Genomic DNA, 17885 nt, shown 5'->3' with positions numbered 1-17885 from the left:
CTTTCTTACACTCTTCTTTATTTTCTTTGTCACCTAGCTTGTGTCATATATTGTGCTATTTTTTAAATTCTCCCTCACTCCCAAAGTAATTATTTAAAAAAACTTTTTTCTTGGCGAGTAGTTAATTCAGCTTAATTCGTAAATAATTAAATTTTTCCTGTTTTCACAAAATAGTGATATTGATGGAACTTTCCTTAGCAAACCGGAAGTATTTTAGGTTTTTAACTACAGATAATTAAGGAAAATGGTAAACATAGGAAATATAATCTCTGTTTTGCCATGAAATGACTAATTTCTAAATTTATAAAGCAAAAATAATTGATCAACAGTAGGTACCAAATTCCAGGTACCTTGAGTTAGCTACAAGAATAACAGGTGATCTTGGATCTTAGATCTGTCATTAGGGTATACCTCACCAACATTCTGTATGAGAAGAATATGTGAGATATTTGGTATAGGTTTTTACTCTTGGACCACTGATTGGCTACCTTAGTGTTTGTTTCAGGAATAGCCTAAAACTTGAGCCAGCCTCAGGATATCCTCCACATAGGCATATACTGTTTGGACCATTAGTTTTTTTCACAGTTTAGTTCTTTTGTAATACTTTTTTTCTTTACTTCTTTTATTACAACTCTGGGCTTATTATTGGCCTATTTTTACCTCTCACTCGCACTTCATGATTGTCATAAGTTATGGATTATTTCAAAGTGGATTAACTGCTTCCATCTTTTTTAGAATATTAAAATTCAGGAAGGCATAATCTAGAATATTTTGTAGTTTGCAGTTGCTGACTAGAACATGGTTATGTTTCCTTTCATAAAGTAGTACTTGCAGTACATAACATGTTTCACATTTGTTCTCCTTTCTTTTCTCCAAAGATGAGGTAATCACAAAAATTTCAAAGACTTATTCTATATATACATTTGTAGAACATGTTGAGGTTGTTCAGTGGTTAAGATAATACACTGTTAATCTCTGAAAGGATCAAGTTATTTTTCCATCTTTGCTGAGAACTGAGAATTCTTAACCTATTTATTATAAAATAACCTTTAATTCATTTTTTTGAGCATAATCATATAATGTATAAAGTTTTGTTTTGCAGAATAAAGAAAAATTGGAGAAGCTGAAAAGTCAAGCCGATCAGTTTTGCCAAAGACTTGGGAAATATCGCATGCCTTTTGCTTGGACTGCTATCCATTTAATGAATATTGTTAGCAGTGCTGGGAGTTTGGAAAGAGATTCTACAGAGGTAGAAATAAGCACTGGAGGTAAGACTGTTTTACATATAATATTTCTAACTATAATTTTTTCTGTTTTCTTACATGGACTTGTTTTATTTGTAGACTTTGTAACGTAATGAGGCATAAAAGGGTATTTCTTTGCCTTTTTTTCTTTAACGATTTTATTGAGATGTACCATTCACATACGATACCATTCACCCATTTAAAGTATATAATTCCAGTGTTTTTTGGTATAGTCACAAGGTTCTGTAACCATCACCACAATCTAATTATAGAACACTTTTGTAGTCATTAGCAGTCACTTTCCCTTCTCCCCAAATCCCCAAACCCAACCCTAAACAATTTCTAATCTACTTAGTGTGTATGGATTTGCTTGCGCCAATAATTTCATATGAGTAGAATTATACAATATGTAGTGTTTTGTGATTAGCTTCTTTTGGCAAAATGTTTTAAAGGTTTGTCCATGTTGTAGTATGTATCAGTATTTTTTATCTTTTTATTGCCGAATAATAGACCATTGTATTAATATATCACATTTTATTTTTTCATTCTTCAGTTGATGGACATTTGAGTTATTTTAACTCTGGTTGTTATGAATAATGCTGCAATGAACATTCATGTACAAACTTTTGTATGGACATACGTATTCATTTCTCTTGGCTATATATAGCAAGCTACAAGAGAAATTACTGGGTCATATGATACTTCTATGTTAAACCTTTTGAAGAATTATCAGATTGTTTTCCAATGTGGCTGCACCATTTAAAAATTCCGCTAACAGTGAATGAAGGTTCCCATTTTTCAATATCTTTGCCAGCACTTTTGTTATCTGTTCAGCCATTCTAGTATAGGTGAAGTGGTATCTTATTGTGGCTTTAATTTGCTTTTTCCTGATAGCTAATGGTGTTGAGTATTGTTTTGTGTGCATTGGCTATTTTTATATCTTCTTTGGAGAACTGTGTAGTTGTATCTTTTGCCCATTTTTTAATGGCTTTTTTTGTTTTATTACTTAGTTCAAAAGTGGCTTTTTCATATTCTTATCACTGAATTAGAGTTCTTTATTCTGGATACAAACCCCTTATCTAATAAAGGATTTGCAAATGTTTTCTCCTAATTTGTAGGTTGTATTTTTTACCCTCGGTGGTATCGTTTGCAGCACATAAGTTTTGAATTTTGATGAAGTTTGTTTTATATGATTTTTCCTTAGTTGGTTGTGCTTTCGGTGTCATATCTAAGAAAGTGTTACCTAACTCAAGATTAAGAAGATTTACTTGTATAGTTTTGTCTAACAGTTTTATAGTTATGGCTCTTATATTTAGGAATAATCCATTTTGAGTTAATTTTTGTACATGGTGAGAAGTAAGGGTCCAACTTAATTCTTTTTATGAAGATATCTAGTTGTTCCGACACCATTTGTTGAGAAGACTATTCTTTCTCCCATTGAATGGTCTTGGCATTCTTGTTGAAAATCAGTTGACTGAAGATGTATAGATTTTATTTCTGCACTCTCAATTCTATATCATTGATTTTATGTCTGAGCTTATGCTACTATTACACCGTCTTTATTATTTTAGCTTTGCAGTAAATTTTGAAATTGGGAAAAGTGAGTCCTCCAACATTTTTTTATCCTCTTTCAAGATCGTTTTGACTATTTTGGGTCCTTTATATTTTCTTATGAAGTTTAAGATCAGTTGTCAGTTTTTGCATAAAGGCAACTGGAATTTTGATAGGAATTACATTGAATCTGTAGATCAGTTTCTGGAGCCCTATTAACAATATTAAGTCTTGCAATCCCTGAACAAGGAATGTTTTTTTTAGTTATTTAGATCTTAAAATTTTTTTCAATGTTTTATAGTTTTCAGTGTACAAGTCTTACCCTTTCTTGTTAAATATATACCCAAGTATTTTATTGGTTTTTGATGCTGTTTTAAATGGAAATGTTATCTTAATTTTATTTGCAAAATGTTCATTTCTAGTGTACAAAAATGCAATTGACTCTTAAATATTCATCTTGTAACTCTTTGAACATGATTATTAATTCCATTTTTTTTAATTTTCTGGATTCTTTAGGATTTTCTATATACAAGGTCATGTCATACACAGATAAAAATAGGTTTACTTTTACATTTGCAGTCTAAATGTTTTTTATCTCTTTTTCTTTTCTAATTGTGTTGAATGGAACCTCCTGTACAATATTAAATAGAAGTGGCAAGAGTGGATATCCTTGTCTTGTTCTTGACTTTAGGGGGAATGTATTCAATCTTTCTTTCACCATCCAGTCTGCTGTTTGCTGTAGGACTTTCATAGATGCAATTTAGTAGGGTGAGGAAGTTTCCTTCTATTCCTAACGATTTTAGTGTTTTATCATGAAAGTTTGTTGACTTTTGTCAAGTGTGTTCTCTGCCTCTATTTAGATAATTTCTATGGTTTTTGTCCTGTATTCTTGTAGTATGGTTTTTTATTCCCATAGGAAAACTTAAAATATTTTATTGGTGTAATCTAGAAAATTTAAGAACTGATACATCTTTGGTATTTATAAATGTAATTTCTGTGGGTAATTCTATAGAGGGACTTAAAGGATCAGAAAATACAAATTGGAACATTCTAGCACCTTTTAATATAAATAGAAATGCACTGACGCAGAGGTAAAAAAAAAATCTTAGAACTTTTGTTGGGAAACTATAAATAAATTCATTCTTTCCGATCAGCTTTTAACTATGTCAAGGTTTATGATCTTTAGGATTGTATTTTTTATACTGGTCACCTGTGCTTTAATTTCTTGGCTGAAAAGAACCCATAGCAAACATCACATTTAAGGTCTTTACGTATTTGGTTCTTAGTTGAATGAATTTGACCTTTTAAATATGGTATAAATGTTTATAAAAAGTTGCTTTAATAAGCAGCAATTAAACTTCTATTACCTTTTTTTTAAACCTGGCAATAACTTTTGATTTTAAAAATACAGTAGTAAAGATTGAGGTATAAACTTTTCACAAAACATACTTAGTCTTTTTGCACTGAAATTGTTCATTTTGTATGTCCAGATACTTCAAATGGCCAATTCTTTTTTCACTTCACCTTTGTTTGCAGTCATTAATTGATTGGTTTTTGGATGTTAAACTAGTCTTACAGTTCTGGGAAAGTCCCATTTGGTCATAGTATATAATCTTTATATGTGCCATTAGAGTCTGTTTACTACTATTTACTTAGTATTCTTGCTTCGAAATTCATAAGGGATATTGGTCTGTAGTTTTCTATTTTATGATGTCTCTGTCTGGTTTTAGTATCAGGGTAATACTGGCTTCATAGAATGAGTTGTGAATTGTTCCTTCGTTTTTTGGAAGAGTTTGGGAGGGATTGGTATTCTACTTTGAAAGTTTAGAAGAACTCACTAATGAAGCTGTCTTGGCTTGGTTTTTCCTCATGTAAGTTTTTTTTTTTTAATTACTAATTAGATCTCTTTACTTGTTTTAGATCTAGCACATTTTCTCTTTTATCTTGAGTCATTTGCAGTACTGCATATCTATCTAGAAATTCCATTTCATTTAAATTATCTAATTGTTATCTAATCTTAACTGTTGACCTATAGTTATTCATAGTATTACAATTTATTCTTTCTAAGGTCTGTAGTGATGTTCCTTCTTTATTATTGATTTTAGTAATTTGAATCTTTTCTATTTTTTCTTCATCAGTTTATCTGAAGTTTTTAAAATTTTATCTTTTTGAAGAACCAATTTTTGGTTTTATTGATTTTTTCTTATTGTTTTTCTAGTTTTTATTTAATTTATTTCTGTTTAGCTGTTGTTTTTTTTTTGTCTCCCTTGTAATGCTTGCTTTGGGTTTAGTTTTGTTTTTCTAGTTTCTTTTTTTAAATAATTTATTATACTTTCTTTCTTTTTTTTTTCCTTTTTTTTAAAGTTTATTGGGGTAACACTGGTTAATACAATTATATAATTTTCAGGAGTACATTATAATTTGACATCTATATAGTCTATTGTCTTTTTCTAGTTTCTTGAGATGTAAGGTTAAATTATTAATTTGAGATGTCTTTTAATATAGGCATTTGTATGTATGAATTTCTTTCTGAGCATGGCTTTAGTGATATTCTATGTATTTTGGGATGTTAAGTTTTGATTTTTATACATCTTAAGTATTTTCTAATTTCTCATGTTATTTCCTTTTTGACCCTTTGGTTATTAAAGGGTGTGCTGTTTACTTTTCACTTGTTTATGAATTTCCCTAATTTTCTTCTGTTATTGATTTATAGTTTAATTTCACTTTCTTGTAGAACACATTTTATATGATCTTGGTCCTATTGAATTTATTTTTTTATGGCTAGTACAGGCGTACATCAGAGATATTTCAGGTTTGGTTCCAGCCTACTACAAATATTGCAATAAAGCAAGTCACACAGGTTTTTTGGTTTCCCATGCATATTAAAGTTATGTTTAGACTGTACTGTAGTCTGTTAAGTGTGCAATAGCATTATGTCTAAAAAAACAATGTACCTACCTTAATTGAAAAATATCGCTAAAAAACGCTAACCATCATCTGAGCCTTCAGTGAGTTGTCATCTTTTTGCTGGTTGAGGATGTTGCCTCAATGTTGATGGCTGCTGACTGATCAGAATGGTGGTCACTGAAGGTTGGAGTGGCTGTGGCAGTTTCTTAAAATAAGACAACAATGAAGTTTGCCACATCGATTCAGTTCTTCTTTCACTAATGATTTCTCTGTAGCATGCACTGCTGTATGGTAGCATTTACCCATAGTAGAACTTCTTTCAAAATTGGAGTCAAACCTCTCAAACCTTGCTGCAGCTTTATCATGTAAGTTTATGTAATATTCTAAATTCTTTGTTGTCATTTCAACAGTCTTCATAGCATCTTTAGCAGGAGTAGAGTCTGTCTTAAGAAACCACTTATTTTGCTCATCCATAAGAAGCAACTCCTCACCTGTTAAGTTTTATCATGAGATTGTAGCAGTTCAGTTACATATTCAGGCTTCACTTTTAATTCTAGTTCTCTTGCTATTTTCACTACATCTGCAGTTACTTCCTCCACTGAAGTCTTCAACTCCCCAAAGTCATTCATGAGAGCTGTAAGTCAACTTCTTCCAAAATCTTGTTAATATTGATTTTTTGACCTCTTCCCATGAATCGTGAATATTCTTAATGGCATGTAGAATGATGAATATTTCCAGAAGGTTTTCAATTTACTTTGCCCAGATCTATCAGAAAAATCACTATGGCAGCTATAGCCTAATGAAGTGTATTTCTTAAATAATAAAGTTTGAAAGTTGAAATTACTACTTGATCCATGGGCTGCAGAATGGATGTTGTATTAGCAGGCATGAAAATAATATTAATCTTGTACATCTCCAACAATACTTGTGGGTGACCAGGCACATTGTCAATGACCACTAACATTTTGAAAGGAATCTTTTTTCCCGCTCCCTGAGCAGTAGATCTTAACAGTGGGCTTAAAATATTCAGTAAGCTGTGTTGGAAATGGATGTGCTGTCATCCAGGCTTTGTTGATCCATTTATAAAGCACAGGCAGAGTAGACAGCGTAATTCTTAATGGCCCTAGAATTTTCAGAATGGTAAATAATCATTGGCTTAAATTTAAAGTCACCAGGGGCATTAGCTCCTAATTAGAGAGTCTGCCTATTCTTTGAAGCTTTGAAACCAGGCATTAATTTCTCTTCACTAGCTATGAAAGTCTTAGATGGCATTTTCTTACAATATCAGGCTGTTTTGTCTGCATTGAAAATCTGTTGTTTAGTGTAGCCACCTTCAATAATTACCTCAGCCAGCTCTCCTGGATAACTTGCCACAGCTTCTACAATGGCACACTTGCTGCTTCACCTTGCACTTTTACATTATGGAGATAATGTAAAAGACTTCTTTCCTTAAACTTTATGAACTATGCTAGCTTGGTTCAGACTCTCTGTTAGCTTCAAACTTTTCTCCTGCAGCTTCCTTGCCTCTCTCAGCCTTCATATAATTGAAGGTAGTTTGCACCTTGCTCTGGATTAGGCTTTGGCTTAAGGGAGTGTTGTGGCTGGTTTGATCCTCTGTATGGATTCCTAAAACTTTCTCCATATCAACAATAAAACTGTTTTGCTTTCTTATCTTTTGTGTGTTCACTGGAGTAGCACTTTTAAATTTCCTTCAAGACCTTTTCTTTTACATTCACAGTTTGGCTGTTTGATGCAAGAGGCCTGACTTTTAGCCTGTCCCAGCTTTCCACATGTCTTCCTCACTGAGCTTCATCATTTCTAGCTTTTGATTTAAATTGAGGGAAATGCTACTCTTCTTTTCACTTGATCGCATAGAGGCCATTGTAAGTTATTAACTGGCCCGATTTCAATATTGTTGTGTCCCAGAGAATAGGAAGGACCAAGGAGAGAGTGACTGATGGGGAACAACTGTTCATTGGAGCAGTCGAAACACATACGATATTTATTAAGTTTGGTATTTTATATGGGTACCATTTGTAGTACTCCAAAACAATTACAATAATAACATCAAAGATCACTGATTACAGATCACCATAACAAATACAATAACAATGAAAATGTTTGAAATATTGTGAGAATTATCAAAATGACACAGAGACATGAAGTGAGCAAATGCTGTCAGAAAAAATGGTGCCTAATAGACCTGCTCAAAGCATGGTTGCTTTAAAACAAATGTTAAATATTATGAAAATTAATATCTTACTTTTTTTCCTTGATAGAACGAAAAGGGTCTTGGTCAGAGAGGAGGAATTCTAGTATTGTTGGTAGACGATCACTTGAAAGGACAACAAGTGGAGATGATGCTTGTAACTTGACCAGCTTTCGACCTGCTACACTCACTGTGACGAATTTTTTTAAGCAGGTATTGTTCTGTCATGAAGGAATTCTAGGGGGTTATTTGTACATCAATTTATTTTGGTTTCAGAAAAGTCATAATTGTACATGCTCATGTAGTACATGTACATGTAATAATTGATTATGATTTCAAGAAATTTGAAAAAACTAAGAAAAAATATAGAACAAATAAAAAATTTAAAAATAAACAATAAGATTTATAACCATTTTATCATTAAACAACATTAGGTAATAATGCCTCAAAATCAGTCTCCACTTCTATATCCTATTTTTTAATTATAATATTTTAATTTTTCCTAAACATTGATGGTTTGCTTAGTCAGAAAGATTCTGTTGTTACATCTGTCCTCCCCATGCAAGCTTTTTTTTTACCTCACCTATCACATCCATGGTATATGGAGTAGAACTTTGAGGTCCTAATAGTGCATTTCTATGCTAAAATACCATCGTTGTTTTTATAGGTGAGTTTATATGTCCATGAAGTTCTTAACGATATTTTATTCTTTGCAAGTATGTTCCCTACACTTCAATTCGTGAATCAAATCAGTATTTTTCAAATGCTGGTTATAATCCATTAATGATAGTGGAAATTTAGTAGATAACACCCTGCTTGAAAAAAAAAGTAGTGGAATAAAAATATAATAGTGCATTACACATTATGAGGTTAAATATTGCTTCAGTGAGCTTTCTTTCTTCCCTTTTTTTTTTTTGTGTGTGTGTGTGTATGCATGTGTATATGTGCATACTGGATTTTGATGTAAAATAAATTTTATACTGTGAATCAAGATTGGAAAATTGGGAAAGCCTTTGTCCAGATGTCCAGAACCATATAAGAATGAAATAAAATTTATATTAATGAGACAAACTGGAAAAGGATACCATGTATGTATTTTAGATCAGATTAAAGAAAAATACTAAGTATTGTCTCAAAATTCTTTTTTTAAAGATGTTACTCTATATAAGAGGAGGAAATCCTGGCTTACTGAGACCTTATAGCTTCAAAAAGCAAGTTTTTAGGACAGCATGTGCCATGAGCTGACAGATAGCAATCTATTTGAAGCCCCTTTCATAGTTATATATCAATAGCATTTATAGGCAGCTTCTCTGAGAGACTCAATTGGAAAATAAGGCAGGTAAGAAGTGTCTGAAATGGTAAGAGTCTTTTTCGCTGTGGACAGTAATAGAAGAAAATCTAGAAAAGGACTCAGTGTTACTTAGATGAGGTGATAGGGCAAGTATAGCTATGGGAACAGGGCAGTAGATTTACCTGATAAATTGATAGAACCTTGTAGCTATGACATTTCTCTTTTTTTATACTTCTTCAGCTGCTATATCACTTTTGCCACTATTTCCACAGCTCTTTTTTTATTTCTTCAGCTGCTTTATCATTGAACTGGTATTATAAACTTAAATTAAGGAATCTTCCATCCTCTTACCCACCTATATTTATTCAACAAATATATTTTGAGCATTCACCATGTGCTGGAGGCTAGAAACTAGCACAGAGTGATTGTGAAATCTTAAAAGTAAATGATTGCTGGAGACATGGAGCAATGGAAAGCAATTACCCTTGGTTTTGTACAGTTCCATATTTTTTTAGCAGCATATACAATTTTTATAAGTATTTTTAAATAACTAGGATATTATACATAAGGCAAATGCAAATTAAGTAAAAAGCAGAGATTACAGTTTTAGAATTCAAGGCACAAGTTTCTTATAAATGAGATATAGAAGGCAATTTGTTTTTTTAATTAATAAGAGGTTACTATCCATGCTTGTAATATACTAATCATTGTTTATGTACAGATTTGAAATGTGTCAAGCTAAAATTATTAGAAATACATGAAGATTTAAAGACAAAATCAAACCCACATATTAGTTTTAAGGACATTTGTTCTATTTGTTAAAAGGTTTATAAGTTATCGATTGCTCCAGGATTATGCAACAGTAAACATGTATTGTGGAGAAGGGGTGTCAGCTATGCTCATTCACATGTTTGGAAGTTAGGTGGTGTCAGCTGATGTAGTTTGACTTCTGAGAAGACTGAAATGACTCAGACCTCTTCCATGTCTCTTCTACTTTCATCCTCTAGCAGGCTAGCTTGGTCATGTTCTCATAGCAGTGGCCAAAGTTCAAGAGAGAGAACAAGCTCACTTTTGTGCATATGTTTGTCAGGTTTCTCCTACCATGATTGCTTATTGGCCAAAGCAAGTCACATGGTCAAGCTTGGGGAGGGAATTATGCCCCACCTAACAAAAGGCATAGAAACAGGGGGCCAAGAATGGAGACCAATAATATAATCAATTTAACAGGTTAAGTAGGCAGAAATAATTAAGGCTAGAGATAATCTGAATGTATTATAAGTAAGGACCATTTAAAGATCTATATGAATTCTATACTCAAAAGGAGAGAATATACTGTTTTAGCAAATGATGGAACATTTATAATAATCATATATTAGGTCACTGAAAAAAATCCTCATGAAGTCAAATTCTCTAACCATAAATCAAACCTAAAACCTATTTATAAAAGTATTAACAAAAATCTCCAACCCCTTAGAAGTTAAAAATCACTTTTCTAGATAATGGGGTAAAGGAAGATCAGTTCTGTACCCCCTTTAGAATACATCAGTGAACCAAAGGGATATGGCTCAGGGTGAGCTCATGGTAATAAAATAGCCTTAAATATATTCACTACCAAGTAAGATAAAAAGATAATATATGAACTATGCATTAAAAACAGTAAGATATCAAATGCAGGAGGTTTGGATTAATAAAATCTAAAAACTGACTCGAATAAAAGAATAAAATCAATCTCTACCTTTTTAATTGTAAAAAGAAAATACATTATTAAAATTATTAATTGAAAATTTTATATTAATTAGATATAGTATGGTTTTGTTTGTCTCTTTTCCCATTGATTGAAGTCTTCTCAGAGTTTTCTTTCTGGTCTTAGTCTCAGGATCATTGTCCTTTTCTTTAAGAGTAGTTTTTTGTTGTCATGTCTTTTCTTTTTCAAATTTAGCCAATGCTTTATAGTTTGCATCTAAGAAATTTGGTAATATCGAGTTGAAAAGACACATATAAATTCAATAATAACAAATTTATAAGGCTGCCATACACGCGCACGCACATGCACATACACACACACACACACACACACACACACACACACACACATTTTGAATTGTGTTTATATTCTTTCTTTTCATCAACTTGTGTTGATTTTCTATATTTTAGAGGATCCTATAATAATTTATAGACATAAATTATAGGCTATAAGTAATTATATAAAATTTAAAAATAACAGTATCATAACTCAATAAAATTTGAAAGCATAAAAGGAAGTAGGTCAGCATGTTTATTTTTAATCATGATTTTATTTTACTTTTCATTCTGACTAAATTGAAGAAAGAAGAGCCATATAGTTCATTTCAATCTATTATATTTGTTTTAGCAAATTATTTTTTTCGTTTTTAAATTCAGGAAGGAGACCGCTTAAGTGATGAAGATCTGTACAAATTCCTTGCTGATATGAGAAGGCCATCTTCTGTTTTACGGAGACTAAGACCAATTACAGGTATATTAAAATTTTGAGTAGAAAAGACTATAACTGTTATCACTAATATATTGTATTGTTTGTAATTGTGTATTCTTTTTTTTTCTCTTATCTGGCACATGTCTTTCTGTGCTCAGTGCTGATCAGTCTTCTCATTATTCTACTCTTATGTGGTCTAACAGTTTGGACGCAGGATTTGAGTACTGAATGAGAATGATGAATAATATTGTGGCTTAAAATTATTTTCTAGAGGAAAGAAAAGAAATTCATGGAATGGTAAATATTCAGAAATAGATTCATATTGTGATGAAAGCAAACCATTCTAGAGTAAAACTATTTTGAAGACTACCGAGTTTAAATTAAATATTTAATCTTGGAAATGTTGGCTTGTTCCTATGCTAGATTCTTCTGTTTTCATCTTTCATTTTGCTTCTTCCTTCTCATTCATTATTTCATTCATTCATTCATCCATTCGTTCATTTAGTATTTTACATGTATTTATACCTTTCTCAGTAATTTATAAGTTTGAGACTTGATAAAATGAAGTAATTTAGAGGTCTGAGATGACAGTAATTTTGGTTTCTTCTCACAATTGCAAAAATGGGGTCTAAACCTTCCAAAAACATTTTTAACATGAAGTTTTTATTTATTATGTTTACATTGTTTTTACAATATATCTTTATATGCAGCTCAGCTGAAGATAGACATTTCTCCGGCACCTGAAAATCCCCATTATTGCCTAACCCCAGAGCTACTTCAAGTGAAGCTTTACCCTGACAGTAGAGTTAGACCTACCAGAGAAATTTTGGAGTTTCCTGCCAGGGATGTTTATGTTCCAAACACTACTTACAGGTAACACACTTTAATTTTGGGGAATTCTGAAATAAGATAACTTATATGTTATAATATTAAAGTAGAAATAGAATGCAACTTTCCAAAAATATTCTGTAGCTTTGTCACATATTCCATTTCTTACTACCTGATTTTATTACTGGTGCTCTATTAAGCTTTTACTCTGTGTTAGCTATAATGTTAATTACATTACATACATTATCCTTCTTGGTCCTCATAGTTGGAAGTAGGTGTTACCTTTTTAGAAGTGAATAAACTGAGGGATAGAGAGTTTAAGTATACTTGAGTATGGTGGATCTAGCATTTGAATCATGGACTATTAGGTTAAAATATTTACAGTAAAATGTATCAGCTAATCAATCATTTCCATTCTTGCAACTTTCTTAGTTTTCCTTGCAACTAAATTAGAAGTTACAAAGCAGAGGAGCTTTCCTAGGCTCACTTGGCTTACTGTACATTTGTTGTCTTGGAGCCTATTTACCAAAGTGTATATATATATATACTATTTATATTATGACACAAGAGCCATGTAATTCATGTTTCTTAAACTAGGTTATCACACAATGGTAGATCTCGCTTAAGGTTTGGAGTTTTTAATACTTTTTGTGCCATGGTACCCTTTGGCAGTCTTGTGAATCCTATGATTCTCTTTTTTTGGAATAGTGTTTTAAAGTACATAAAATAAAACACATAAGATAACAAAGGAAGTCAATTACATTGAGTTACAGTTATTAAAATATTAAAATATTAAAGTGATATATGTTTATTAATTGACTGAATAACAAGATCTAGCTGTAGGTCTAAAAACTATCATATTTTCTAAGTGGCGATACACATGAGCAGTATTTTGAGATATCTGCAATAGTTGTAAAAATATGAAATATGTGTGATATCTATCAACAATAAAGTCTCATGTATTGTATTGCTAATACCGGCATGATTAGTTTGGAACTTAAGGAAGTTTCAAAAAAATTAAGTATTTCTTTCCCATTTAAGTTTACAGTCCCCGGCTTTAGAGCGTATTAGTCTTTCAATTTGTTTTTAGTTTTCATAAATTTCTTGAGCTATTGCCACTTACTGTGCTTTTTTGGTTTCGGCCTAGATATACCACTCTATCCAGTTGGTCCGAGTTAATTTTAACTACAAAAATTCTTGAAGTTGAGAGCTGTTTCCTAACATTTACCATAGCCACCCAGAAGTTTTCAGTTAGGGGCTTACATTTGAACGTGATAGACTGTTATCTCAGACTCTGAGAGAAGGAGTGAAGTTTCAGAAACGGTAACAGAATGTGAGGAGAGCAATTTTGTTCTATCCTGAAATGAGAGTGTTTTCAGTTAGGAAGCATTTGTACAGATTATTAACTTAAAGAGATATAAAGAGCGATATCCAAGATCCAGTTTTTACAAGTATATAAATTTTTTTAGGACTTTATAGTTCATAAAACCATTCAAATACAGTATCTTACTTGGTGGTTACAACAATCCTGTGAAGTAGATTTGGCAAGGTTATTATTATTCCCACATATGGTGGATGGAAACTGAGGCTTAGTTGCTTATTTGAAGATCAGTAGTTACCTTACATTTTTAAGGTTGTAGGTTATTGCTTTTTCAAAAATATCTGATCATACTGTTAGGTATTCCTGAGAATAACGATATGAATTTAGAAAAATTTCTATGTTTGAGATTGAGTCCTTGATTTTATATTTTTTGAAATGTCAACGAAACCTCATTTTATAAAGGCTTACTATGGGAGTTTGTTAATTCTACTTTCATGACCTTGAACTGCATATTTAACACCAGTTGAATAATTTTGGCCTAGTTGATTTTCTGTGAGTGCACTTTGGACTAGAAAGGCCAGCTATTGGGTTCCTTTTCAGTTATGAAAACTGCTGTGTTGAACAATCACTTAGTAGTACATGCATAAATGCAATGCTTGTGGTTGTTAGTGATAGGAAAATGAGAAGGAAATTTGATTATCCTATAATAGAAGGTGGAATATTTAATAATACATATTTGGATTAGGTTTCATAAAAGAGGCAAATAGTAGATACTCAGTAAATACTGGTTAATGGATACATTTCTGATTCATGGGTGAGTTAATTGATTTCCATGACTTATACTATCAGGAAGATAGAAGCATGAAAACGTTCTAAGATGGTGGAGATTGGGTAAATAAATTATGTACTACAAAAAGTAATCCTGAAATGAGAAATATGTATACTTGTTCTCAGTAAAATTCACACTGGTTCAGACTAAGCTCTTGGTATAGAAATTTTGTAGTACAGTAGTCTCCTCTTATCTGTGGGGGATATGTCCCAGGAGGATACCTGAAACCCTGGATAGTGCCACACTCTCTCTATACAGTATGTCCTCACTTAATGTCATTGATAGGTTCTGTGGTTAAGCAAAACAACATATAACAAAACCAATTTTACCATAGGCTAATTGATATAAACAAGAGTTAAGTTCCCTACATTGAATGAAACAATGTTATTCAAGGACCTGCTGTATTATACTGTTTTTTTTCCTGTGCACATATACCTGTGATAAAGTTTAATTTATAAATTAGATACAGTAAGAGATTAACAACAATACTAAAATAGGACATTTATAACAATCTTGTAATAAAAGTTATGTGAATGTGGTCTCTCTCTCTTTCAAAATATCTTATTGTACTGTTCTCACCCTTCTTGTGATGATGTGAGATGATACAAATGCCTACGTGATGAGATGAAGAGATGTGATGTGAATGACATAGGCATTGTAGGTAGCGTTAGGACACCATAGACCTGACAACACATCATAAAGAAAATCATCGAGCCATGAAGATGTCATGTCTTCCACCCACAAATTTAATGCCTTTTCTATCTTAACTAAGCACTTATCATAACACTGGAGCTGTAACTTTGGCAGTTTGAGATGCAACAGCAAAACTGGAATGAATTTCTCTTTTCATTCACTAGAGTGAATTTCACAATTTCATGGATAGAAGATTTGTTCTTACAGTCAATTTAGCAACCTCAGAGTGTGATGTTTTTTCTAATTAAGTCTAGAACTTTCACCTTTTAAAGGAAGCACTTTATTACATCTCTTTGTCGTGTCTGAATTGCTTGCATCCCCACTTTTGTGCTTTGGGGCCACTATTAAGTAAAATAAGGGTTACTTGAACACAAACATTGCAATACTACTACAGATCACTGTTCACCTAGACGGCTACTAAGTGACTAATGGGTGGGTGGCATATACAGTGTGGCTATACTGGACAAAGGGATGATTCACATCTTGGGTTGGGTGAAGTGGGATGGTGGAAATTTCATCATGCTATTCAGGACAGCAATTTAAAACGTGTGAATTGTTTATTTCTGAAATTTTCCATTTAATAGTTTTGAACCACACTTGACTATGGGTAACTGAAATCATGGAAAGCAAGATTGCAGATGGGGGGGGATGGGGCAAGGGAACTACTGTAATTCATTAAAATCAAGTAGATTGACTATCTTTGATGCTTTTGGAGTTTTTATTACTGTTTTCCACAATTTTTATTATTATGTTTGCCAAATTTACTTTTATGTCTTCACTTGCTATGTTGCAGTTGAGGGGTACAAACAGGAATGCTGCAAGGTTTCAGAGGAAGGAGTCTCCCTTTACTCTAGGATATTTGTGAGGATGGGGGGGAATGCGATTATCTGTGTCTCGAAATATAAGTAGGACCTAGCCAAGCAGAAAGGTGTGAAGAGGCATTCTAGACAAATGGAATGGCATTAGGAAATTATATACAGGATGTTTAAAAGTGGATCGTTTTAATTAGAGTTGAGGGTTTGTATTGGGCAGGAAATGGTTAAAGAGGTAATTAAGGGTCAGATTATAAAAACCCTTGAATACCTGGAAGAGATAGGAATTTTGGTCTGTAGGCTTATGCTCCTTTAATTGGGGTACATGCTCTTGTGAGGGCACCGCTATATGGGATATGCAAATCCATGGGATAAACATGACACATCTTCCAGAAACATCACTTTTCAGAAGATTTGGAGAATAAATAACTATTTTTATGTGAAGATAGATTTATGGAGTAGAAAACACAATTCACATGCAATTTTAAGATAAGATTCTAAAATTTAAGGTAAAATCCTAATAAGATTCTAAAAGAAATTTGTCCTTATATCAAGCCATTTTATTTTATAACTCCGGAACCTATAAGCATATGTTTTCAGTATCTTCTGTTATCACAGTCTTTCAATAGACGAGTTCAAATGACACAGGTCAAAGTAGTATGCAGCTATTATAAATTTGTTTTAGAAAGATTAAAGGGAAATAGACATAAAATTAGGAGGCCAGGCAGGAGGCTATTTAGATAATTTTAAGACTCAAGTTAAAAGTAGCACTTGGTAGTTTTTTGACAGTAGACATGGGAAAAAAACATATCAGATTAAAAGACTTTTCAAAAGAAGATTATATCAGACTTAGTAGCTTATTGTGCAGGAAAGTTGGTTTATAAAGTTAAGTGAAAAGCCAGAGGTATCTTCTGGTTTTAAGCTTTAGAGACTAGGAAGAATGATAGTGCCATTAATGGGTATAATGAAGTAAGGAGGGGAGTGGGATAGGGTAATAAGGGAGGAAGGGACCAGCAGAGGCGGTAAGGCATTGATGAATTTATATGATATATTGAATTTGAGGAGACTATAGGATATCAAAAGGAGAAATGGCAGGTAGGCAATGTAAGAAAGAGAACGAGAGAGAGATCTGGGAATGTTACATAGATTTGGGAACTTTATTCATGGAAAATAGATGAGTCTATGAGAGTAGATTGAGTTTCTGAAGGTCAGAGTAGAAGAGATGGTTGAAGATTGTGCACTGACCCACAAAACTATGTACTAGGAGGGAATAGGGCTATAAAGATGGATTCAGTTTAGGGGTAATCCTTGGAGAGTGTAATAGTGTTGTGGAAGCAAAATAAAGGTCATTTGAAAAAAGTATTGCTATTAGTAAGTAGTTAGGGATCAAAGAGTTTGTGGACAAAGAAAAGGCCTTTAGATTCGACAGTTGTGAGTTAGTGGTGAACTTAGAACATTTTTGGCAATGAAGACAAAAGGACACAATTTTGTGCACTATAAAAAAATCCTTTCTCTTTCACTACCAGAATTGTCTCTCAATTTGAGCTTTATATGCCGAAAAAACTTAGTACTCCTAAAAAGAACAAAACGAAACATATTGTTTGAGAATTGTAAAAAAATTGAAAAGCAAAGAGGAAACAATTGGTATATTAAGGCTTTATTTTGCTTTTGAAAGCTTCCCCGCCAAAATTTTTTAAGCTATTTTGGTGTTCTGGCTCTAAAATGTCAATTTTGACAGTTTGGCTGTG

General features: G+C 32.4%; 1 protein-coding gene across 10 annotated transcripts in view; it reads left to right on the top strand.

Annotated features, from left to right (window-relative positions):
• The window catches only part of DOCK7 (dedicator of cytokinesis 7), a 173644-nt gene that overhangs the window by 45234 nt on the left and 110525 nt on the right, over positions 1 to 17885 (top strand). For all 10 annotated transcript variants that reach the window (XM_023536213.1, XM_023536214.1, XM_011369542.2 and 7 more), the window contains exons 11-14: positions 1103 to 1268; positions 7982 to 8124; positions 11603 to 11696; positions 12365 to 12527. In XM_023536213.1, the coding sequence (XP_023391981.1) occupies positions 1103 to 1268; positions 7982 to 8124; positions 11603 to 11696; positions 12365 to 12527 (566 nt within the window). The remainder of the gene's footprint in view (positions 1 to 1102; positions 1269 to 7981; positions 8125 to 11602; positions 11697 to 12364; positions 12528 to 17885) is intronic.

This window comes from Pteropus vampyrus, unplaced genomic scaffold (assembly GCF_000151845.1).
Source record: "Pteropus vampyrus isolate Shadow unplaced genomic scaffold, Pvam_2.0 Scaffold151, whole genome shotgun sequence".
NCBI lineage: Eukaryota > Metazoa > Chordata > Mammalia > Chiroptera > Pteropodidae > Pteropus > Pteropus vampyrus.
This window is presented reverse-complemented; position numbering and strand designations above follow the sequence as displayed.